The sequence below is a fragment of the Eschrichtius robustus genome, chromosome 7 (assembly GCF_028021215.1).
Source record: "Eschrichtius robustus isolate mEscRob2 chromosome 7, mEscRob2.pri, whole genome shotgun sequence".
Classification (NCBI taxonomy): domain Eukaryota; kingdom Metazoa; phylum Chordata; class Mammalia; order Artiodactyla; family Eschrichtiidae; genus Eschrichtius; species Eschrichtius robustus.
The window spans coordinates 106,756,590-106,780,662 of record NC_090830.1 but is presented as its reverse complement, the minus strand read 5'-3'; the positions used below and the strand labels follow the sequence as shown (position 1 = coordinate 106,780,662).

The 24,073-nt window shown below is 46.3% G+C and overlaps 1 protein-coding gene across 15 annotated transcripts in view; it reads left to right on the top strand.

The window, feature by feature from the left end:
• SORBS1 (sorbin and SH3 domain containing 1) overlaps positions 1–24,073 on the top strand; it is a 243,256-nt gene that overhangs the window by 153,753 nt on the left and 65,430 nt on the right. For all 15 annotated transcript variants that reach the window (XM_068548256.1, XM_068548258.1, XM_068548250.1 and 12 more), the window contains 4 exons: positions 40–184; positions 3,974–4,003; positions 11,193–11,365; positions 13,047–13,110. In XM_068548256.1, coding sequence (XP_068404357.1) covers positions 40–184; positions 3,974–4,003; positions 11,193–11,365; positions 13,047–13,110 — 412 coding nt within the window. The remainder of the gene's footprint in view (positions 1–39; positions 185–3,973; positions 4,004–11,192; positions 11,366–13,046; positions 13,111–24,073) is intronic.

Below are 24,073 nucleotides of genomic sequence, written 5' to 3'. Positions count from 1 at the left end.
CGTAGTTGCAGTGAGTGACAACGTTTGTTTTCTTTTCAGGACTCAAGTCCTCTACTAAATGAAGTTTCTTCATCACACGTTGGAACTGATTCCCAGACCTTTGCACCAGTTAGCAAGCCATCATCTGCCTACCCCTCCACGACAATTGTCAATCCTACTATTGTGCTCTTGCAACACAATCGAGGTAAGGGATCTTCGAGGAGCACCCCGCCCCCAGCTGGCTGGAATCAGCCATAGCTGCACTGTGACATCTGGGGCAAGAATTCTGCCATTCCACAGCATTTTCTACAAATCCCATCCTTCCCCGAGGCCACCTGCCCCAGTTTACTCGCTCCCACGACCCACAAAGTAGATCACAGCAGCAGACAGAGGCCCCTGTCTGGGCATGAGGTCAGGTGTCTGAATAAGTAAGTAGGTGATGTGTGTCCCACAGCCTTGGTATTCAGTTTTCTTCAGATGGGAGCTCCAAAAAGAAAGAAAAGACAGAAAGGAAAACATCTGCCCCTTAATTACCGTCATGAGAATTCTAGTCAGGGCTCTGCTAGGAAAATCCAGGTGCAGTAATACCTCTTTTAATTACTGTCCTAAATCCTGTAGTTCTGTGGCATGAATTTTCTAGAAAGCAAACTTTTGAGCGCCAAAATTAAAAAAAAAAAAAAGAAAACCTACTGGATGGGAAATTTTCTAGAATAGAAAACATGTTTTTGTATCTCTAAAACAGAGGCTTTTGAACTTTTTCTTAGTGACTCATGGCCTTCATTCTCTCCAGAAGTCACTGCACTGGGCTTTCCCTCAGTGACACCATCTGGGGACTTGACGTTGGTGTGGCTTCTTGCCCCTTACCCTTTGTGGCCCCCGACAGCTTTGCTGAGGGTTTTCATGTTTGTTTTCTAGAGTTTCTCTGACTGCTGCTGGTTGGTTCTTCCCTTTCTCTGAAGGGATGTCGTAGGGGAAACAGAGCACATTGAGGTAGTAAGGATGTATGTTGACCCTTCTGCTTTAAAATCCCAGAAGATGATTCTAAGTCCCAAGTTTTCCTTTTGGAAATTCCATAGAGGAATAAACTTCCCCTTCACAAAAGTCCTTTGCAGTGTGAAATGTAAAGTCTTCAAGCAGTTTCCTAGTGTAGAAAGGGCTCTTGAGTCTGAATTTCAAAGAACGGTGGAGGTTTAATTATTTTATTTAGAGCTCAAAGCTCGGTACCAAATCTTCCCTTTCTTGACTCCCTGCTCGTCTGCTTCATACTTTTCCTCCCCTCCCTCTCTGTATTGACTTGGATGAGAATGGGACTGGAGTCTATTTTTAATTGTTTTCCGTATTAAATGGAGTTTTCTATTTCCTGCCCCAAACTTGAAAAGCAGATGAATGAAACATTTTCTCTCACAATCATCCCACTCAAATCTTAGTTATTTCAGTAATTTTATTTTTTTCATTCTGTGTGGTTCCCATATTAATTTTCACCCATGAATCTGTGTTCTTCAAAAGATAGAAGGGTCCTACCCCCTACACTAAGCTACGTAAGAGCCTGCTTTCCTTTCAGCGGTGCCATCCCCCTTACTGGCAGTAGCTTTCTCTGCCCAGAAAGTGTCCATAATGCAGGACAAAGAGAAATTTCAGTTCTCTATGAACTTCTTTATGACTCATCTTTTTAAAAAACCCACTCAAAAAAAAAGAAGCAAGTTAGTTCCCAGAAGGAAAGGCAGTTTATTCCCAAGGCCACTTGGTTTTTGGGAAATGCCAAGTGTAACGCCAGCTACTTCTGATGACACCTAGTGAGACGTTTTTGGGCACAGAAGTGCCTGTAGTTCCTTTTTTGCTTCTTCCCTGAACAAATGGAGTCTTCTTATTTACTCAGATGCCTTTGGTTCTTGCCTTTCTCTTTTGTCCAAGTCCTGCCTTTGGGCTTAAACATCAGAATCGTGCAGCCTGAATCACACGTCCTTCAGAAAAGGGTTCGAGTACGTTTGTTGTTTGGAATTAAAAGGTAGCTTCCCCTATGCTCCTTAAGGAGGCGGGAAGAGTTGAGGAGAACGGAAACGCCTAGTGCAACCGGCTTTGGATCACTAATCATCAGCTCACTTTAGGTCAGGCATTTTTGGCTTCGCTTTGGAATTTACCCAGCCTGGCAGCCCTGCTTTGCCTCACAAAAAGTACCCGTGAAAACAATTTAACTATTGCAAAGTCTCCTGAGGGAGTGGTAACTCTGCTCTACTTCTAGAATTCTAGTTTAGTCATCGTAAAAAAGGTTCCCTTTGCTCCTGCCTAGGTTGCCCCAGGGCATAGTGTGACAATAACCCTGTCTCCCCAGGCCAGGCCCCCCTACTGCAAACAAACGGAGGGGCACTGCACCTCTGGCCTGGCTCTCGCGGTTGTGTAAACATAGCCCTTGCCCCTCTCTCTGCAGCTTTCTGTCCCACATGTGTTTGAGGGCAGATGGCTATGATCAGTCTGGGGAGGAGGATTTAAACTGGAAAACTCTCAGGACTGAGAGAGAGAGTGCCTGGGTGGTTCTTGGTCTTCAGTGTGCATAGCACGCTGGGAGTCACATTCAGGAGGTCTTTGGCGGGGAGGCATGGGGGAGAAGCTCTGCATTTTTCAGCAAGCTTGCAGGGCATGTCCATGGAGCACATGAAGGACAGGAGTTCCGCGGTCCCAGACTTCTGGATCTCATGGTCACGTGAAACGGTCTGGGGACTAGCCTGGGGTTGCTAATTTCTAACTTTTGCTAAATAACACTCCTGAGAAACAACCACTGTGATCTACACTGCATGCATCTCTTTCTATGAAGGAAAGGCTATTCCACACCTCAGAAGTGCGATACCACATAATCTTTTCAATTGAATAAATTTGCTTTTAATTGCTAGGGAAGGCCTTGCCTCCGGCTTGGAGACTAGTGTTTGGGTACCATAGATCCGGTGAGCACTTTGATTTAACAGACAAGGAAACTGAGGCTGAGACGTTATGTGGTTGGTCAGTGCCATCTGGCAAGTTGCTGGCAGAGCTGAGCCTAGGGCTCTGCTGGGCTTCTGTGGTCCAGCTAGTGTGAACCTTGCCCACATGCCCGATGTAGACAGGGTGACTTCTACTGGCTGTGAGCTCCCCTGCTGCTCTGTTTACTTCTCGCCACGCTGGTTCTGGAGGGAGGGTGGGGACGCCGCCAAGGGGAATGATGACAGCACCCATGGGCTGGCAAGTGTTCTATTTTTATACATGTGGCTGCTTTATATTTAGCAGCTGTAGAAGGTAAAGGTCATTTTTGTGCTTGTCCCAAAGCACATAGGCACAGAACTCTCCAAAGGAGATGCTGGCCTCCCCACCGCGAGACTGCCCAGGAGGGTGGGAAACCAATGGACCTCCCACTGTTAAGGAACCGGTGGGACCCGGTGATTAGAGTTGGAAAGAAACCTGGGGAACCCAGGTTCTAGACGCAGCTCTGATTTTCAGTGTCATCTTGGGTAGTTTGTGCCCCTTGTCTGAGGTCTCTCAGCCAGTGCTGACCTACCTGCTAGAGTTAACTGTGAAGGTTAAAAGCGTTCACACATGTGAAAGCTCTTAAAACAATATCTGGCATTTAGCACGCTCTCAGATGGTAGCTGCCATGGTTATGATTACATTCCCTCAAAAGGTACCAAGACTGGGGTGTATAAGGTCCTGCTCCCTTGAGACCAGGGGAGTTGAGGGCCTCCTTCAGTGATCAGATCACTTTAAGATGCAAACAACCAGAAAACCGTGATTGTTCCCCGAATCCTGGCACAAATCTAGGGGGAGAGGGACAGGAGACACCACACCCAGATGATGAAGCCACATTAATATCCCTGTATTCAGCTGGACTACACAGCATTGTAGCATCTAAGCCCAGAGGACGGTGAGGACACAGGTTTGGGGATCCTAACGAGTTACGCCAGGACTTCTTGGTCTTACCATGTCTGTGTAAATCTCACTCACACTGTGTATTTTTTGTTTTTTATCACAGAACAGCAGAAACGACTCAGCAGCCTTTCAGGTAGGTGAGAAATATTTATTTACATACTAACACCTGTTCCTGCTAAAGCCATCTTCTGGCCACCACCTGATGTGTTCAATCAGTGAAGTCTTGCGAGCTTCTCTGATGGTGTTGGGAACTCTGCTTATTGCTGGCTGCCAGGATGATAAAAACAGGCATGGTTCCTGCCTCCCTGGAACTTGAAGGCTGGTGGGGGCACACTAGTGGTGCAAACTAGTAAAACGTGTCCAGTGGGACAGTGACAAGTGCCTTGATCCCTAAGAACTGGCTATTCTGAATAAAAAGGACAAGGAGCTACGCTTTGGCTGGAGTGCTCCTGGCCAGCGTCATTGAAGAAGCCACCTTCCTATTGCTTCTGTCTCTCTTCTAGGGTGTGACAGTCCGGGGTTGGGAAATGTGGATCAGTTCTCTCCTTTTTGGGTGGCAAACGCAAATGCCAATAGATGACCCTGGGATGATGGACCAAGGGGAGAGCCTCCAGACCAGCAGTGCCTGGAAGAGGGTTGGGGAGCACAGCTTCTTGAACTTGAGCTGGCATCAGACCCTCCTGGAGAGCTGGCCAAAGCCCAGATTCCCGGGCCACACCTCCAGAGATTCGGATTTCATGGGTATAGGCGAGAAGTTGCATTTCTTGTTTCTTTTTTTTTTAATATTTATTTATTTATTTGGCTGCGTTGGGTCTTAGTGGCGGCCTGCAGGATCTTCGTTGCGGCGCGTGGGCTCCAGGGTTCTCTATTTGTGGTGCGCAGGCTCAGTAGTGGCGCACGGGCTTAGTTGCCCCACGGCATGTGGGATCTTAGTTCCCCGACCAGGGATCGAAACAATGTCCCCTGCATTGGAAGGCGGATTCTTAACCGCTGGACCAACCAGGGAAGTCCCAGAAGTTGAATTTCTAAGCAGCTCCCCTGCGATGCTGATGCTTGTACTGACTGCACTAGAATAGCAAGTTTCATCAAGAGCCGACAGTGGTGGGGAGTGACTGCAAATATAATCAGATATCAGGGCTCACTCCCTGATAAAGTGTGCAGGATTGGGACAAGGTTGGGGTGGGGAGGGAACCCAGGAATGGGAATGTTTGGCCATTTCCTTCCGGCTTTCTGTAGCCAAAATCCTGGTTCTCCCAACTACTGATGGTGCGACCTAAGGCAGGTTACTGATGATCTAAACTACAGATCAGTTTTTATCTGCCAAATAGGGAAAGCAGTAGTGCCTCCTGGGTTCTGCTTGTCAGCAGCTTAGCACTGAGCACTGGCACTCAAGTGCTTGATAGAAATGAGTTACTGTTGTCAGTAGGTGCCTCTGTTGGCTCACTTGTCATTTTATTGAGTGCCTACTTTGTGTAAGGCACGAAGCCAGGCTCGGGGGCTGTTTTGGGGAACTGTGCTGCCCTCAAGCAGCTAATGGTGTGATATCGTGGCTTGTAACCTTGTTTTGGTCATGGACTCATTTGGAGAATCTAAGCAAGGCAGTAGATTCATTCTCTAGAAAAAGCCACACAGCCACATGCATGCAAACACACGGCACGTGGTGGATTTGCCGGTACTCGTGATCTCTGGGGTTGAGGACCCCTGATCTGGTGGATAGCAAAAGCCACCATTTTTCTGAGCAGCTGCTCCATGAGTTCTGTGTTCCTTCATCCCGCTTCTGTCCTTGTGATTCGTGGAGAGCCTGGTGGGGAGGACATGGGGTTCTCACACCCTCTCCACTTTATCCAGGACTTGGCCGCAGGAACAGGACAGGCCATGGCTGAGCTCAGGGTGCCCTTTGCTAACCCCTCCTGGAGCTGCCGCACTCCAGCCCACTTCATTCCCTGGCCCCAGCCCAGATTGCTGAGAACAGGGCAGCTCTGAAAAGGAGCTCCTGTGGGCGCCTTCCTGCTTTGGGGAGTTTGAAAAGGCACCTCAACGCAAGTTAGGGGACCCAGAGTTCGGTCCTGGTTCTTCCCTCTTATAGTAGCTGTTTGTCCCTGGGTAAATGACTTCACCTCTCTGAGCCAGTTTCCTCGTATGGGAAATAGGCATGTAATCCTTGCCCCTGCCTCAAAGAGGCGTTGTAGGGATCATTTGTGATGGGAAGAGGGAGGGTGCTTTGCACACTGGAAGGTGCTGTGTGAATGTCGGGGCTTCACTATCATGCTGGCAGGCTCAGGCCACTTCCTCCGCTTTAAAATAAGCCCAGCGCTTCCATCCTCCACTTTTGGTGCAGATCCACTAAGGGTATTTGGTAGAGCAGGACATAAAGTAGGTGCTCACTAAAAGCAGTTTTGTTTAAAAAGGAAGAGCACCATTTTGTTCAGAAGCTCCTGAAGGAGAGAGGGCTGGTGGGGCTGGTGCTCTAGTCTGTGCTCTGGAGTAAGAGAAAGTAAGGCTTTTCCCCCCCAACCCCAGTGGTGATGGGACTTGGAAGGACTAATCCCTCCTACTAACCGAATTTTTTTATTGAACCTCTGTGGGGCTTCATGCTTAATGAGATTCATCCAGGCATGAGACCCACATGGGATTTGGCCTCATGAAGCTCCTGTCCCCTGGGTGGAAAGACAGGAAAACAAGGGCTGGGACAGAGGGGCTGGCATAGGGTATGGAGAGGCCACCCCTCCCTTCCCCGAGGGAAGTGTAAGCAGCGCTGTGATCCTCAATCACAAAGCTTTGGGTGTGAAGACTAGGGATGCTCTCCCACCTCCCACAGACACACATGCCCTGTCCAGGTCGTCAGCAGCATCCTTTATTGAGTGGCCCTTTCCAGGACCTTCCTTTGAAAGTACAGTATAAAACTAGAAGGAAATGCTCCAGGATGTCATGTATTTGCCTAGTGAGACATAGCAGCAAGACTTCATCGTAACCCATTGGATGTCACAGGGTGGCCCCATCACCTGCATGGTACAATGAAGTGTCACCTTGGGTTTCCACTATATAAAGAAACACTTCTTCTTGAGAGGCTGCAGTTCAGCCCTCTGTGTACTGAAACCCACTCAATTACAAATCACACGATCATAGGCTTCTAAAGTAAAAGAGTTCAGGGCTAATTTTTGTAGATCAAAAGGACTCTGGCAGCTTGGGAACCAATCCGTGGACTGTCAGCCTGAGTTTTGCAGTTAAGTGATGGCTGCTAGAGCCACCTGCCCTAACAATTTCTTAAGAATTGCTCTAGGTCTGGAAACGCTGAGGTTGGCATATCTGTGATGTTCCTCTGAAGGGATGACAGTAGAGCGTGAGGACTATGGGCGTCTCTAAGCACTTGGTGAGACAGCTTGAAATCAGCCTCACCTGCTGCAACTTGATCACACTTAGGCAAGGCCTTTCCAGTCGGGAAGGGAGTGTTCAGCACAGCCATGTTAAGGGGGGACTCTGGTAACTCAACATCCCCCCACCCTCCTGAGCTTCCTGCCAAATCCTTGGCCTCCTGTGGGAATTTCGTGGGAGCCTGAGAACTCATCCCGTAAAACCAGTCTGGTCTTAACATCTTTTAAAGCTTACAGTGGTGATGCCAGAGATACAACAAACTAGTGAATAAAACAAAAAAGAAGTAGACTCACAGATGTAGAGAACACACTAGCGGTTTCCAGTGGGGGGGTGAGGGGGTGGGAAGTACAACATACTGGGTGTAAGATGGGCTACAAGGGTATATTGTACAACACGGGGAATATAGCCAATATTTTGTAATAACTGTAAATGGAGCGTAACCTTTAAAATTGTATAAAAAGTTAAAAATTAAAAAAAAATCAGAGCAGTGTGAAATCGTTTTAATTAAGGAAAATCCCTATGTCTTTAAAAAAAAAAAAAAACAACAACTTACGGTGATGGGGTTTTCTGAAACACTCATGAAGCTGAGTCTTGCACAGAATGTTTAGAAATTGTTCTGCGGTCCCAGAATGAGTATTCATTTCAGAAGTTTGTTTGAAACCCAGGCAAAGCCACTCCACTGAGCAGTCTGTGAAAGTCGTAAACCTGAGCTCACTGGCGGCAGTGTTTCCCCAGCTCCCACACCCCTCCTCCACACACAGACATCTCTGACCTCGGCACCGCTTTCCATGTACCCTGGAACATGGAATGTTTAGTCCTCCCGCCAGCACTCGGAACGTTTTCTTTTCTCAGAGGTGAGAACCTCTCCCTCAGTCAATGAACAGATCCTTCCCGGACACGTACTAATAGCCGGGGCACATCTTCATCCCCCGCCGTCTCACCTCATGGGCTCCACTAGTAGGACATTAGACTCCCCGGTGTAACCCTTTTTGCCCCCCAATCTTTTGGCCTCTCTGGTGACCATCTGACACACTCCTTCCTTCCGTGCTGACCTCCCTCCCTACTTAACTGCCCGCTCCCTGCCCACAGACTCCCCTTCCCCTGCAATCTGGCGTCTACCCTCACTCCCCTCCTGAAATTTTCTCCCTCAGAGAGATCCTGTGACTCTTTTTTTGCCTAAGGTAATGCCGCTTCCTCTGCTTCAATTTCTTTTCTTCTGTTTTCTTTTTTTTCCTCTGACGCGTTACCATCCCACTTCTTGGAACTCTGTCTTCTCTGGTTTCAGTGACACCTCGCTTGTTCCTCTCCGGTTCATCTCCTATCCCTCCAACAACAACTGCAAGCTTCTGGGAACCCTTTTTTTTTTTCCTGCTTTTCAGCCTGTAACTGTGACATTCCTTCGTGCATGACTTCGGCCCTTGACTCTGCTGTCATCTCCTCCACTGACCTCTTCCATCTCCTTGCCTTCAGCCATCACTTTTGTGCTGATGGCTCCAAAATCGCCCTCTTCCAGGGCCTCTCCCTGGGCTTCACTCTCATGTTTCTTCAGGGTCTCCGGGGCACTTCTACTTGAGTGTCTCGCTGTCTCCTCAAAGTTACCCTGTCTAAGTGCAGGCAGCCTTCTCTCCCTGCCTTCCCCAGCCCAGTTCCCTTTCCTGACTTCTCTGTTTGGATCAGGCCAGGCTCCCAGGCTCGAAACCTTGGTCCCACCTTGGAGGGAGGCCAGACAGAATGTGGTTCAGACAGGACCGCTGGAGTCAGGTGGACACTAGGCCAAATCCCGGCTTGACCACGTGCTGCTATGTGACCTCAGGCAGGCTACTTTAACTATTCTGTGCTTTGTTCCCCTTACCTGTTTTTTAAAAATGGAGGGATGACTTAATGGATCAGTAACTGATACTCTGAAAAGCTCAATGCAGACCACAACACTAATAAATGGTTACATGGGCATTCATACTCTACTGCTATTCTGTCCAGTGTGGTAGCCACTAGCCACATGTGGCCATTGAGCACTTAAAATGTGGCTAATCCAAATCAAGAGGTGCTGTAGGTATAATATACACACTGACATGCAGTGCTTGGTACAAGATAAAGAAGGTATAATACCTCATTAGTAATTGCTTATACTGATTACATGTTGAAATGATATTTTAGATAGAGTAAATAAAATAAAAATTAATTTTACTTGTTTCTGTTTTTAAAAAATGGAGGGATGATGATAGTTTCTTCCTCATAGAGTTATTGGGAGGATGAGGTGCGATAATATACATGAAGAGCTTAGCGCACTGCCTGGCCCATAATAAGCTCAGAGTAGTCCCGAGGCCCCTGGCATTTGCTTATGCCATTCCCTCTGCCAGGAGCATCCTTCACTTCCTCTTTGTCTGGCTGACCCTTCTGAGGGGTGGCGCCTGAACCCAGTTCCTCAGCGGAGCTGGATGTGGACTCCTCTGTCAGCACTGGTTGCCTCCATTCTCATTGCGGGCTCTCCTGCTCTTTCTGCCCACTAGACCGTCAGTTCCTTGAAGACCAGGCTGGGAAAGGTTCACCCCCATGTCCACAGCACATGTGAACGCCTAGCGCCTGGCAGGTGCTTTGTAAATGCCTCCCGTAAATAAATGGCATGCCTTGGAGTAACAACACACTAAGTCATTTTATAATCTATAGACCACACGTGGTATGTTTATTAGCTCTCTGGAGCTTCCAATCCTGGATGAAATTAAGTAAACTCTAATGTGCATTTAACAGTTTACCATTTTCTGAGCACTTGGCGTAAGCTGTCTTATTGGGTCCTCACAACATTGCTGTGAGCTGGCCAGTTGAAGTGTTATCCCCATTTCTGGATGAGAAAACAGAGGCACAGAAAAGTTAAGTGACTTCCTCAAGGGGAAACAAGAACTTTCAAGTAGTGTCTGGCCACCCTCGTGTGGTTTACCTGCTCCCTGACTTCCTAGAAAAGTCAGAACTACCTGGATGTCTGGAGCACCAAGTACAGTCCTCTATAGGGCACTTACCACACTGTCCGCACATTTTTAAAAGGGCCTAATGGGCGGAAAACAGTATGGAGGTTTCTCAAAAAAAAAAAAAAAACACCTCAAATAGAGCTACCATATGACCCAGCAATTCCACTCCTAGGTATATATCTGAAAAAAACAAAAACACTAATTTGAAAAGATACATGAACCCCAATGTTCATAGCAGCATTATTTACAGTTGCCAAGGTATGGAAGCAACCTAAGTGTCCATCAACAGATGAATGGATAAAGAAGATGTGGTATGTATACAGTGGAATATGACTCAGCCATAAAAATGAAATTTTGCCATTTGCAGCAACATGGATGGACTTGGAGGGCATTATGCTTGGTGAAATAAGTCAGAGAAAGACAGATACTGCCATGATATCACTTATATGTGTAATCTAAAAAATACAACAAACTAGTGAATAAAACAAAAAAACAGACTCAGGTATAGAGAATAAACTAGTGGTTCCCAGTGGGGTAAGAAGAAGGGGAGAGGGGCAATGTAAGGGTAGGAGGACAAAGGGTTATTATGGGATTATATGAAATCATGTGTGTGAAACTTTTGAAAATGGTAAAACACTACAGAATCTAATCTTTCATCCAATAAATAAAAAATAAATACTAAACAAAAAAAAGGGCCAGATGGTAAATATGTTAGGCTTTGCTGGCCATACGGTTTCTGTCACAGCTACTCAGCTCTGCCGTTGTAGCTCCAAAGCAGCAGTAAATAATACATAAGCGAAGGGCATGGCTGTGTTCTAATAAAACTTTATTTACAGAAACCGGGGGCTGGGCCATGGTTTGCTGACCCCTGCTCTAAGCACAACTCCTTGCAATTGAGAATTGGCAGACACACTCTACCCTAGCTGGATTGTTTGTGGGGAATTTGCTTTGGAGCCACCAGAAGAGCTAATGATTGCTTTTCTTTTCCAGATCCTGTCTTGGAAAGAAGAGTGGGAGAGCAGGACTCAGCACCAACTCAGGAAAAACCCACCTCCCCTGGCAGGGCTGCTGAGAAGAAGGTGAAGGATGACAGCAGGCGGGTGGCAAAGAGCACTCAGGACCTAAGCGATGTTTCCATGGATGATGTGGGCATCCCACTCCGGGTACGAGTGCCGACCTACAGGTCCTTCTTAGGCTTTGTCCTAAGCCAGGCCAGTGACGGGTGTCCACCCCTGGGTCCATGTGAACCCCGTCTGTGGGTGGCAGAGACCTCAAAAGGAGGGTCCTCAGCACTGCCTTCTCTCTAAGCCCACTGAGGCCTGCAGAGCGTCTAAGAGCTGGGCGACAGCTTTTCCCAAAGCATATGTTAGCTGTTACTAAATCCATGAGAAAAGGGTTTCATGGTCCGATGAATGTGGGGGAAAGCTGGGTGGAACAAAGGCAGATTGCTTTCTCTGCGCAGAACTTCTGAGAGGCTTCAGGCATGTGTGTGTTCAAGAGGGGAAGGTCGTGGGCAGTGTTTCCCAATCTCCTTCGTTATTGTGCTGTAGTCCAGGGTTAGAGAACCCTGGGAAGAGTGCGAGGCTCAGGGTCCCTGCCACCAGGCGTTCAGGAAGAAGTTCCCTTGGATGGGAGATAGCCCGTCATCCAGGGAGAGTGGGAGACTCTTGGGGACACACAGGGTGGATTCAGCCTGCAAGGCCTCAGAACAGGGTGGGTCTCGTGGCAGCCCTGGCGTAGCCCTCCCTGCTTTGCAGGCCCGCCAGCCTCCTGCAGGCCCTGGGATCCCAGAGAAGCCCCACATTTGAACCTGGATTGGGGTGAACCCCATCCCTCTCCATGTGCCAGAACCAGAACACTGGCTGTGATGTGTTTCTCTGTGATTTCCATTGAGCAAAGGACAGGTTTTTGTGTCCCTTTGGGGGAGGCTGATAGAAACAGCAGTGGGCTAAGCCTCAAAAGAATTGTTGTCCTAAGGAATAATAAGTATTCCAATAATAATAATAAGTAGTAGAAAGAATTATTACTAATAATGATCGCAGTGTTCGTTTGCTAATGCATTATCTCATTTAAACATGATTCACTGTACAAGGTAGGTACTAATATCATTCCCATTTTATAGATGAGGAAACAGGGACTCAGGTGGGATTACTTGCCCAGGATTGCACAACCTGTGGGTGACAGAGCAGACCCTTCCCGCTAACCATCCTGTTGGGCAGCCCTCCCGCTCACCTGCTCTGTGACCTTTGACTTTCTGTATCACATTTTCTCATCTGTAAGGTGGGAGTGAAAGTATCTGATCTAACCACCTGTCTCCTTCCTTGTTTTATTTTTGTCTTAAAAAACAACCCAGCTTTGTGGTTAGGATGGAAACTCTCTGGCGTTGGATGCTGTAATGGGTTACGTTTTAATGTATACATGCTAAATCTAGCCCTATGCAGGTGGCTTAGATATACTTCTACAGAGTAACCCGAAATGGGTGATAGCATATGTTCCTTGTTTCTTACATTTCTAGGAGCCTTTACTTCAGTTTAGTCATCTATATATGGAGAGAGGTTCTCTCTAAAAATTACCTAAGAATGGACACATTTCAAGTGGATCCTTGTCCACTGGTTTCAAAACCTGCCTCCCAATAGTACCCCGCAGATTCAGGTCTGAATCTCTTGGTTTGTCTGTTCTTTCTCAACAGTTTTGCATTTAAAAGATTTCCATGTGAGATCACAAAGATGTATAGAATTACATGAGTTTTGACTTGAGACGTTGTCACTTTGCATTTTGCTTTCGTAATCATGGAAGTTCTGAAATGTGCTGAGATTTCCATTTTATTTTACTCTTTTTCTCCAGAACACCGAGAGATCAAAAGACTGGTACAAGACCATGTTTAAGCAGATCCACAAACTAAACAGAGGTATTGATTTTCATTTGTAGAAGCTGTGCTGTGCCCATATGTTGACTATTGTGGTGAGGACCTAAACTCACTTGGCCGGAAGACTGGGCCCTGCAGCTTGACCTCATTAGGCCCGGGCCTGCCTGAGCCCAGCCATGCACCTTCAGAGCAGAGAGGGCAGGAGAGCTTGTGCGCCTGCCTCACATGTGGGAGCTGAGGTCGGCTCCCAAGTCCTCCCTCCCAGATGTTGGGGATGCAGCAGGCTGAGCCCAGCACTCTGCCCGCGTTCTTTAGCGTCTGCCTGCCCGGGATGTGAGCAGCTTCGACTCCCACCTGCTTCTGGCTTTAGGTGCACCTCCCGGTGTCAGCCCATGACTGCCCTGTAGGCAGAGCAAGTTGAGAAGGCATGAACTGGGAGTTAAAAAGTGTTCTCGTCTGGGTTCAGTCCCCCAAGCACTCATGTGACCATGGGCCAATCATGTACCTCTCTCTTTGTGTTTGTTCCCCTCCCCTTCCTCTGAGGGATGTGGCAGGGTCCAAATGAGAGCAAATTCTGCCTTGTGAAGTAGGACGCATGGTGCACCTGTATGACGGTGTTAATGTGAAAAATAATCTTCCCCAGCTGGGAACCAGCACTTGGCAGGGAGCCCTGAGAGCCAGTCCAGAGCTGACACAACAAAGCCCGCTCAAGCTGGGAGAGTAGTGCTTCCAAATCAGGGGCCTGCTGGGCTGCCAGCAGGGGACCCAGCATGGTGGGAGAACCCCAGGCCAGTGCTCAGGCAGGTTGCAAGCCCCACAGCTCCCAACCGCCTGTGCCACCACTCAGCTGCTGGGCAGGGATGCAGCTTCACTGTGGGAAGGGTACCACTCCTCCTGCAGGCAGAGCATCCTGTCCTTCCCTGTGGCCAAATCCAGTCTGGCCGCCTGGCACAGAAGACACGCGAAGGCGAAGGAAAAGCATCTGGTCATTGTCTGGTCAGCCTATGCTGCAGATGACCAGTCTCTCTGATTAACTGTGGCTGCCAGCTAACATCACTGTTAATTAGCTCCTGCAGTGTTCAGAATGAACCTGGGCGTACCCCTCTTCAATTTGTTTCTAAATTTTGAGACGCTCAGTATTTAGTGTTTCTGAGCCAAGAGTAAATTCACTCTTTTTGAGGTAGATGAGCTCAGTCACGGTGGTGATGCTGGCTGTCTGATCAGATGGTGTCAGTTCCACTGGTCACTTCCTAAAGCCAATGTCCATTTCCCCAGCAATCTGTGTCTCTCTCACCTTTAGATCCAGCTTTGGCGGCCCAAATGCCGAGACACAGGTGCATATGTGAAAAATATGTAATTCTGCCCCTCAGGCAGCATGGGTCCTCTCATATATTATAGATGATAACTCAACCTAAATTACAGATTCTGAGCGAAACTACTTGCCCTAGGCAGAGGTATTTGGAAAATTAAGAATCCACTAATTTGCCCTGATTCTAATGTCTACAGCACAAGCTTTGATTTTTTAAAAAAATCATTTGGTGACAGTTGTTTTCTTTACACACAATTTATTAGCATACTTAATATTTTTTGCCCATAAAAGGTGAAAATTTGCAGCTTTGTGCTAAATGCCTTTTGCTTATCGGAGACTGTATTTATGTGATTCTTTGTCTAAGAAAAGAAATGATATTGTGTCTTTAGACGTGTCTCAGTAATTCAGGCAAAAGGACTGGATTTTTAAAAGCAATTTGAATTTCTTTCATCCCTGGTGAAGCTTAGTATGTTCCAGAATTCAAGGAGCCTGAATTGTGTGTGGATTCCTATTCGTTCATTCTCTCCATTTGTATTTTCCTCTATTCTCTCTCCCAAACCTGCTCCTCTGCCTAGACACTCCTGAAGAAAACCCTTATTTCCCTACGTACCAATTCCCTGAACTTCCTGAAATCCAGCAAAATTCTGAAGGTACCATGAACTTAGACAGTGTATCTGTTGTCCTAGCCTTCAATTAATTCTTCTAGTTCCATTTTAGGAATAAGATTTGGCTTTTAGATTTTGTTTTTATTGTCATTTTTGGTTGGCAGAAATTTTATTTCACTGATTTGCATGATATGCCATATTAAAATAACCAAGTCCTTTCTAATTCATTAATCTCTTTTCAAGTGTGATGCCGTGTGCTTTAATAACACTAAAATAGGTAATGGGTCATTTGAAAGAATCAGTTGGAGATTTGTCACTTCCTCCACTCCGTAGTGGATGGTTTGAAAATCCACTGCTTTTCTCTGCTGCAGAGGACAATCCTTACACTCCTACCTACCAGTTTCCTGCATCTACTCCTAGTCCTAAAACTGAAGGTAATTAAAGGAAAATCATGTGCCTCTCTTTGTACCGATCCTGTTACTTTCTTTTTCGCCTTGGGGTTCTTCCTGGTGGCTAAGAGCTCTCTCCCCATCATTTGCTTCCCTCTAACCTTGTGTTTTGTGGCGTTCTCTTGCTCCTCGCTGACTGTGTAACAGGAGTCTATCCAGGTGGTATTTTAATCATATCCCCTCGGAGTTTACAAGATTAATGGGGTAACCAGTGTGACTTAGTTATGATACTTTGAACATGTGGGGGCTCTGGGAAAAGCTGCCTGTACTCAGATACCCAGGGCTTTGTATCTGGGGGTGGTCACGTGATGCCGGTGGCGGCGCACTGACTCGGGGAAGCTGAGTCATTATGGCTCATGGGCAGGAGGTAGACGTGCCAGCGTCCGCAAGAGAAACATTACCTGGTTCCCATATGTGCAACTAACTCTCCACTGGGCCCCTCTTGTCCTGGGTGTATCTCCAGGTATATCTCCTTGGTAGGGAATTCCCCAAGACCTATCCAGGTATGGGATTCAGTCATGGTGGGAGATGATAGCCCTTGAAAATAAGGGTTTTGACCAAGCTAGAAACCTTTTCATGAAAGAGCTGGCTAGGAATTTGGACCTGCTGTGGGAGGATGGCCACACTTGTATCTAAAAGATATTCTTTTCTGGGGTAAATAGCCTAGGTGTCAAAGAAGGTTCTAAAAGGTGAGTGAAGGGCAACATCCTGAGAATTATTCTAGTCGCAGGGATTGTGTGATTTTTAGATGAGTGACCCAGAAAGAGAGGAGTGGGTGGGGTAGGCAGGAGGCACTTTGATTAAATGCTCTTCTAGGATGAGATGTTGAGAGCTCTGAGCTTCATTCATTCAAGTAGTATTGAGCACGTGTGTGTGCCACATGCTGTCCTCGGAACTGAGGACAGTGCCGTGAATAAGATATGTCCTCTTTTCTCCCAAGTTCATGTCAGGCAGGGAGTTAGACAAGGCTACTTCATCGTACTGTGTCCAGTGTGGTGGCAGTTGTGAGAGCACGTGTCCAGAAGGCCCCAGAAAACCTTGCTGGCACACAGTAGGTCCTTAGCACATGCCTGAAGAGTGTTGCTGAGTGAAGGCTTTGGACCTCAGAAGCAGAGTTCTTTCTAGGGATGAAGCCCAGTGCAGTCCCCTCTTCAAGTGCTTCTCTGTTCTAATTAGCTCAGCAAAGCATCCTTCCCAGCCCTTCTCATCATTGGTGAAGTCGTCCATTCAATCATTCACCAAACTTTTATTGATCACTTAACATATACGCGATGACATGCTGAGATGTGTTAGATACAGTTTTAGTTAAAATACCATATTCCATTTTTAGTCTGCCTGTGATGTGCTAGTTGGTGGTTTCCAACCCTTTCATGCCTGGGGCCTATTGTGAACAAAAAGAAAAGTCTACGGAAGGAACTGATACTTAAAAAATTAAAAGCTGTTGATTCCATTTCAATCAGTGACCTCCTTCCAGCAAGAGTCTATCTGGTGTGGGATAACCTAGTTTTTTGCTCTTGGGGTGCTGATTCTAGCCAAAAAGCATTGCTTCAGAAACAATGAACTGAACTGGATGAGTGAGAAATTTTTTTAGGGTAATTTTGATCAAATGCAGTTTTTTGATTTGTGCTTTATTTGGACTTGGAGAACCCAACCCACTCATAAGATAGGATTCCTTTCTAGGGAAGATGACCAGCACACAGCATGCGTGAAGGTGTAGAATCCCATAGACGTGGGCAGAGGAAGGCCACCTGGAGGAGTCCTGTGGAGAAAAACAGTGACTCCCATCAGCCTGGAAGAATGCCTTAGGCCTGTCGCAGGCAGTGCCAGCAGCTTCCAGTCAGCCTGGCTGTTGAGCTGAAGACAGGGTTTCGCCTTCTGGCCTCACACCCAGAGCTACCATGTCATCAGGCGCAGCACCTAGCAACCCTGGCTGACGATACCGTCTGCTTGGTGGTACACGTCAAGTCGGGCTTATTTTACCACGAGGCATAAAGAGTAAGGGATTGGGACAGTGGTTAAGGGTGGCGCAGTGGTTAAGAGTCCTCCTGCCAAAGCAGGGGACACGGGTTCGATCCCTGGTCTGGGGGGATCCCACACGCTGCGGAGCAACTAAGCCCGTGCGCCACGACTACTGAGCCTGCGCTGTAGATCCCGCGAGCCACAACTACTGAAGCCCACGTGCCTAGAGCCCGTGCTCCACAACAAGAGAAGCCACCGCTGGCTGCAACTAGACAAACCATGGGCGCAGCAACAAAGACCCAACACAGCCAAAAAAGGAAAAAAAAAGTAAGGGATGACATGATAAGTTTTCACTTATAATTTAGGAAGCAGACCTTACCAGTTTTTATTTTCAAAGACCAAAAAGGAAGAAATCATCTTAAAGGATAAAGAGGAAGAAAATTAGATTGGATATAAAAGATTCATAATAACCAAGATGATTAGACTTCAACACAAGTTTCTAAGAAGTCTTCTTCCCTGGAGATTTTTTTAAAAACAGGGTAGGTTCTGTCTCGCCCCCGCTCTTGCCTAGATGACAGATTCAGAAGTAGATCACAGATGTATTCAATTAGATGAAGGCTTTTTACAAACGAGTGAAATCTTTGAGCTAGCTCACTTTAAAGAATTGTTATTTTCATTTTAATTTTTTTAAAGTAATGAGAGAGTCTCAGGTTTGTGGTTTAGATGTTTGTGAGTTCTGGCAGGTCCTCCTCAGCCCTGCCCTCGGTACCACTCCAGCCCCGTGCTACCAGTCGGTGGCCCTGGGCTCTGCACACCCTTCTTAACATGGGAAGGAGTTATCCCTTTCAAAGAAGGGTGTTAAAGATGGATTAGCACCTAACCGAGGCAGCCTCTACGCATAGTTTTTAACGAGCATTAAAAAATAGACAGATTTACTGAGAAATGTGAGCTGTCATTCTGGAGTCTGTCCCCTTCGGGGAGAAGACTGTTGTTGCTGCTGGTTATTTTGTTTTGTTTGAACTCAGAATTTGAAACGAGGATTATTTGCAATAGACCTATCAAAACCTAGCCTAAGGGCTGCTGCTTTTTGTCTAAATTCTAGTTGATCATACAGTATAAAAAAGACATTTCTAAGTGTCTCAAAGCTGATTCTCCTAAGTAGTGAAGGATTATGTGAAAGTTTGTGTCAAGCTTAGCAACCTTCCCCCACCCCCGCCCTCAGCTACAGTGAAAAAGTAAACTTCTGGCCAGACTTTCAGAAGACAAATAGAATTATCATGTCTTAATCAGTGAGATTTAAAATGTACTTTTAAAGAAGCCTGTAAATTCCAACAAGGTGCAGTCACTTCTAATCATTTTATAATCTTTGAGACCACTCTATGGGACAGGAGCAACGGTTATGTCTGATTATTCTTTATCTCATGGGGTCGTTGGGAGGAATTAGGGCTAGGAAATTTGGGGAGAGTAGAATGAATTCAGAAGACTTATTTCGTATAACTTCTCTATATACCCTCGTCCCTAGAAAGCTTATCAAAAATAAAAAGAATTTACCAGAAATCCATTGGGGATAACTTTACTTTCTTTTTCTTTTAAACCTTCCCTTGACCCACCCTCTCCTGCCCATCATTCCTTCCTCTCTGACCCAAAGCTACTTGTCTGTGAATTACACTCCAGTCTCTCTCTTAAAGGCACATGTCCCTTCCCAGCATCTGAGATGCCACTAGGTCTTTCTGGTTGTGGGCGTGGGGAGAGGGGATGTTGATAGAGACTAGAGCCAGTGCACCCACTGCTGCACCCAGACCATGGAAGGGCTGCTAGACTGAGTCTTCAGACATCCTGCCCATGGTTTCTTCCTGAAGCAGGAGCCAGAGGGACATGCTGTGGAGAAACAGCCTCAGAAAGCCCTCCACTGCCTCCATCCTTAGGAAATAGCCCTGTGGTGGAATCCTGTTAATAGTGATAATAGCACAACCACTGCAGTGACTGTGCTTGGCACTGCCATCTCTTGAGCCCTTACTGAATACAAGGCTCCATGCTGGGTGCATCATAATTGTTATCTCATGTTCATCCTCCCAGCAACCCCATGAGGTGAGTCCTCATTTTTGTCGATAAAGGGTATGAGGCTCAGAAAGGTTAAATAATTTGTGGAAGATCACACAGCAAGTGACAGAGCCAGGATTCAAACCCAGGTCTCTGGGGTCCCCCAGACATGGGTTTTTTATTTCCTCTGCTGATTCCTTTCCCTCACCTGCTGCACTCTGTATTCTTGGTTGGCCCCTTCGCCAGGGGCTCTCTGATGCCTAACTCCAGGCATCCAGCTTGCCCTGCTTCTGAGTCAGTCATGCTTCGCTCGGCTGAGCCAGAGTCTCCCCGTGTGGCATATGGAAATATGAGGTTAGGAAAGCTCCCCAAGTAATTTGGCACATGATCAGGGCTGAGAACCACTGCAGTGGAGGAATGCCACCCTTTTCATCCTCCAAAAATGGAAGGAGATACTCGCCAGTGCAAATTTGGGGATTTGAATATAGAATGAGTGTGGGGAATACAGATTGAAAAGAACTCGCTTTTCTACTCTGAACATGGCCATATGATGCTGGCTCTCTTGACGTGCTTCATGTCAAGAAAGTGGAAGATATTTTCAAATGATGCCTCCAAATCAGCAAAGCCGAGGAACTGGTGTATTACTTTGTGGTCCATGCCAGTGAGAACCCATTTGGTCCTGTCAGGATAAAGGGCTGTCGTATCAGCCAAGGGTGAAATCTCAGAGCCCAGCTTTTTCCCTTGGTTTTGGATGCCTCTTCCACTGCTGTCAGGCTGATGGTGGCCACTGCCACCTCCTGGTGAAGTGACTCAAGACACAACCTCAGGACGTGCTCAGGTTGTGGTGACTTATCACGTCATAGTGGTCAGTCTCACTGAGCTTCTTCCCCATTCCTAGGTGGGGATGCACTAAGGCAAGGATTTAGGAGGCTGATTTTTCCCAAGCATATCTATATTTAAGATAATCCTCTACTGGCCTTAAAGAATTTCTGAGAATAGCCTTATTTTGCTTGAATTCAAGCAAATGGTTCTGTCGTAAAGATGCCTGGCCAGGATCTGTGCCCGAACTGCAGCGAGTACTGCCCGAAGGAGGGGCTGAGTGCTCGCAGCCATCACCTTTGCTCCCCTAACTAGAGCCGCCCAGAAGTCCTCTGCTTAGCAAGCGCAGAAGTCTGACCTGCGAGATAGTTAAGAGAGAGGAGCAGTTAGTCCCTTTCCACCTTCGAGGGAGGGACGCCCCGGGAGATGAGGCCGGTGAGTTGTCTTGCAGCCCCCTGGTCCTCCCAGACCTCTGCTCCTTTCATTCCTGTCCTGTGCCACCTCGTTCTCTTTACTCACATTTGATTTTTTTTCTGAATTTGTCTTCTGTAGCTACTCTAACAGCCTATATTGATCTTTTTTTCATTATTTAGAATTTGATTGCTTCTAACCAGAACATAGATGATTTGGGGGCTGTTCCCCCAAGCTCCCTGGACTCTTCCTGACCCTCCTGCCCCACTCCCCCTTTTTCTTATTCTTCCTCCCCAATCCCACCTAGCCTGGATACCCACCTCTGTGTACCTTTTCGTTTGACCATTTTTGTTTGTTGGGTGGGTGGGTGGGTGTGTGTGTGTCTATCTATCTCGACCCCTTTATCCTTTCTCCTCCTGAGTGTGTGGGGTAAAGCAGGAAAAGGGATTAATTTGAGCAGTGGAAAAAGATTGTGTTAAAAATGAGCCACTGATATTAGAAAAATAATTTTAAGTTTAAAGGCCTAACAAATGCATAAAATTGAAATTTAATTGATATAGGCAAGCGATTATGCAAATACTGCTTTTTGTCAGTCATCCCATTTCGGTCAGTTACACACTTTTTATAGAACAAACAGCACTTTCTCCAGTGTCTTTAAGATTATTATAAATTCTTAAAAAAAAAAAAAAAAACTGAAGAAGTCTTTTTTAGTCTATTTAAAGTTACTGTGGTTGGAAAGGCAATTATGTGCCTCCTGGCAGTTTTAGGAGAGTAGCTGTCCCCAAATGCAGCCTCCAAGAACAGATTGCCAAAGCCCAGAGGGCAATCACTGGTGTGTAAACATCAAAGCCCGGCAGGGGTCTTCAGGGCTCAGGAGTGAGTTGTTCACCCCCAGTAAATGCTGCTTAGTGTTAGAGTTTTCTGGAAGTCACTGGAACAGGAAGTTCTGGGTATCGCTGCCAAGATTTGATGTTTGCTGCTTGGGGCTCTGAAGGACACAGCGTGTGGCTCCACCACAAGTAGGAATCACAAGATCCCGGCTCTGCTGAGCCCACTAGGACGTTCTTTGAAAGGATGCTTGGAGAAGTAGTGAAAGCAGGATTTCATGCATAGATGGGGTCTGTGTTCATAGACAACTTGAGGAACATTTCATTTAATGTGTCTCAACTAGGGTTAAACACACACATATTTGGCCAGCTCTGGTGTATAGAAATGCAGAAGGTGAACCTTACACCCAGTTTTCCCATTCATTGTATTTCCAACTGCATCTCCACCTGTCCCAGTATACACTTAGCCTGCCAGGAGAAGGTACAAGAAGCAGCAAGTGAAAGATGTAGCAAGAGTGACTTAGTTTTACCCATTTCCCTGGAGAAGAGCAGGAGGAAAGCTAGGCGTGTGGTGGGGTAACTCAGAAAACTTGCTTAAATGTCAACGGGGGGGCGGGGGGGGGGGGCGTGTTGCAGAAAAGTAGAGCAAAGGCTTCAAGGGCTAGAAGTCAGCCTGGCCAGCACTGCAGTGCGTGACTGGAGTTTCAAAAGAACACCCTCCCCTGCCTCTTCCCTAATAAAAATGATAATGGAATAGCCACAGTTCTCCCCAGGATTGGGCAGATGAGGGTAGAATGAAGCCCCATCCCTATCACAGGGCTGAGGGGCAGCATAGGTAGGGAAGTGGGGTCAGAAAGACCTTGAATCCATTCCTGCTTTGTCTTTCTCACGGTGTGGCTAAGGGCAAATTTGCTTAACCTCCCTGGGCCCTAATTTCCTTGTCTCTAAGATAGATATTTACGTACCTCCAGGAGTTTTTGCAAGGATTAAGTGAGGCAATATTAGTAAATTACCAGTTACTATTAGGCTTTTAATAATGGGAGCAGCTATTCTTTTTATTCATAAATGTAGGTAAAATTTTCTTCCATTAGATTTGCAGGACAAACATTAAATATTAAAAGAATAAATTATACATCCCCTGGAACTTGTCCTAATTGCTAGTGTTCAGATGAATCTGTGCAACTTCAGTTTGCCCACTTGAAAGTCAATGGACTGAAATCCACGTGTCAGACTTGGATCCTGTGGACACTGGGAAAAATGAAAAGCTAGTTCACGGAGACGCCCCTGCCCTGTGCTAGCCTGATATGGGGGAGATTTCTTTTTCCATTTACACCAAGTAAGAAACAACTTTAAGAAGGTTCAGTCATTCATACTTCTCTGTTGCCTTCACCCCCCCACCCCTCTCTTTCCTACTTCTTCTAACTTTCAAAATACACGGATTAACTGCCCAAGCCATGCTGGTTTTTTTTTTTTTTCCATCTCAGAAGAACTGTTTCTCATTTTCCTTTAACAAGTCCTCTAGAAGTCCACATTAGAAAGTTCTAGGGAGCAAAAACTTTTAAAGAGCTGAGAATTTTTTAAAAGATCTTTGAATATTTAAATGCCATTTTTCCCTCATGAAAACTGTGCTGCTTACCTCAAGAGCGAGGTTATAAGTTAACCCTCACCTTACCATCTGCTCCTAGGCTGTAATTTCCCCATGATTCAGAGAGATACAGTGTTTTGAGCTAAAATGCTAGGCTGGATTTTAAACACTACTTACACTGGTTTCTAACTAAGCTAATCACTCATTTGGCAGGCACCATTTTTCCAATCAAATCTCTGCATTCAAAGCTGATTTTTCGTTTTCTTTGATGCTGTGTCATTTTATCAGAACAATAATCAGAAGTTCTGTTAAAAAACAAAAGCAGTAATACAAAACAAAAGCAGGCAACACAAGTCTTCAGAATAGTCCTCAAAATTGTGTATTTCTGGATCCCATTTTATCTCTTTCTTCTGCCCTATTTTCAAAAGTTAACATAAATAAGCTTGCATGTTCGGTTTATAGCAGGGAAAGGCTTGGCTATACTGGCAGAAAAACTTTAAGCCCTGTTCAACTTTAAGGATAAAAATTAGTCAATATCAAAGCAAAAAGAGGGAGGGAGGGAGGAGAAAAGATATCTTGGTACCTGAAGCCTTTCCATTATTGGAGCTGGGGAGACCTGGGACAGATAAAATGGGGAGACGAAAGGGGAGATAGACTGGTTTTGAATAATACTCAATAGCAGTGTTAGCTTTATTTACATTTTATAAAATATTCTGGCCTTTTCTGCTCTGAAATTTAAAATGACTTGCGTGGAGATAAGGACTTGACTGACACTTAGCCATCGACGTATTACATCGGATTCTCTGACTTGCCTTTGCAGGCTAGTTCATGTGCTTTGTTAGAGCTGTTACTGATTTTAGGGGAAGGAGTTGGTCTTCATTCCATATTCATGAATTCTGAATTCTGGTTAGCGAGCTATTAGAAAATGGGAGAGGCTGTTTCAGCCTAACTCTTGTTGGAGAAATTCTTTGGAGGGATGTAGTGATCCCTCGTGGGATCAT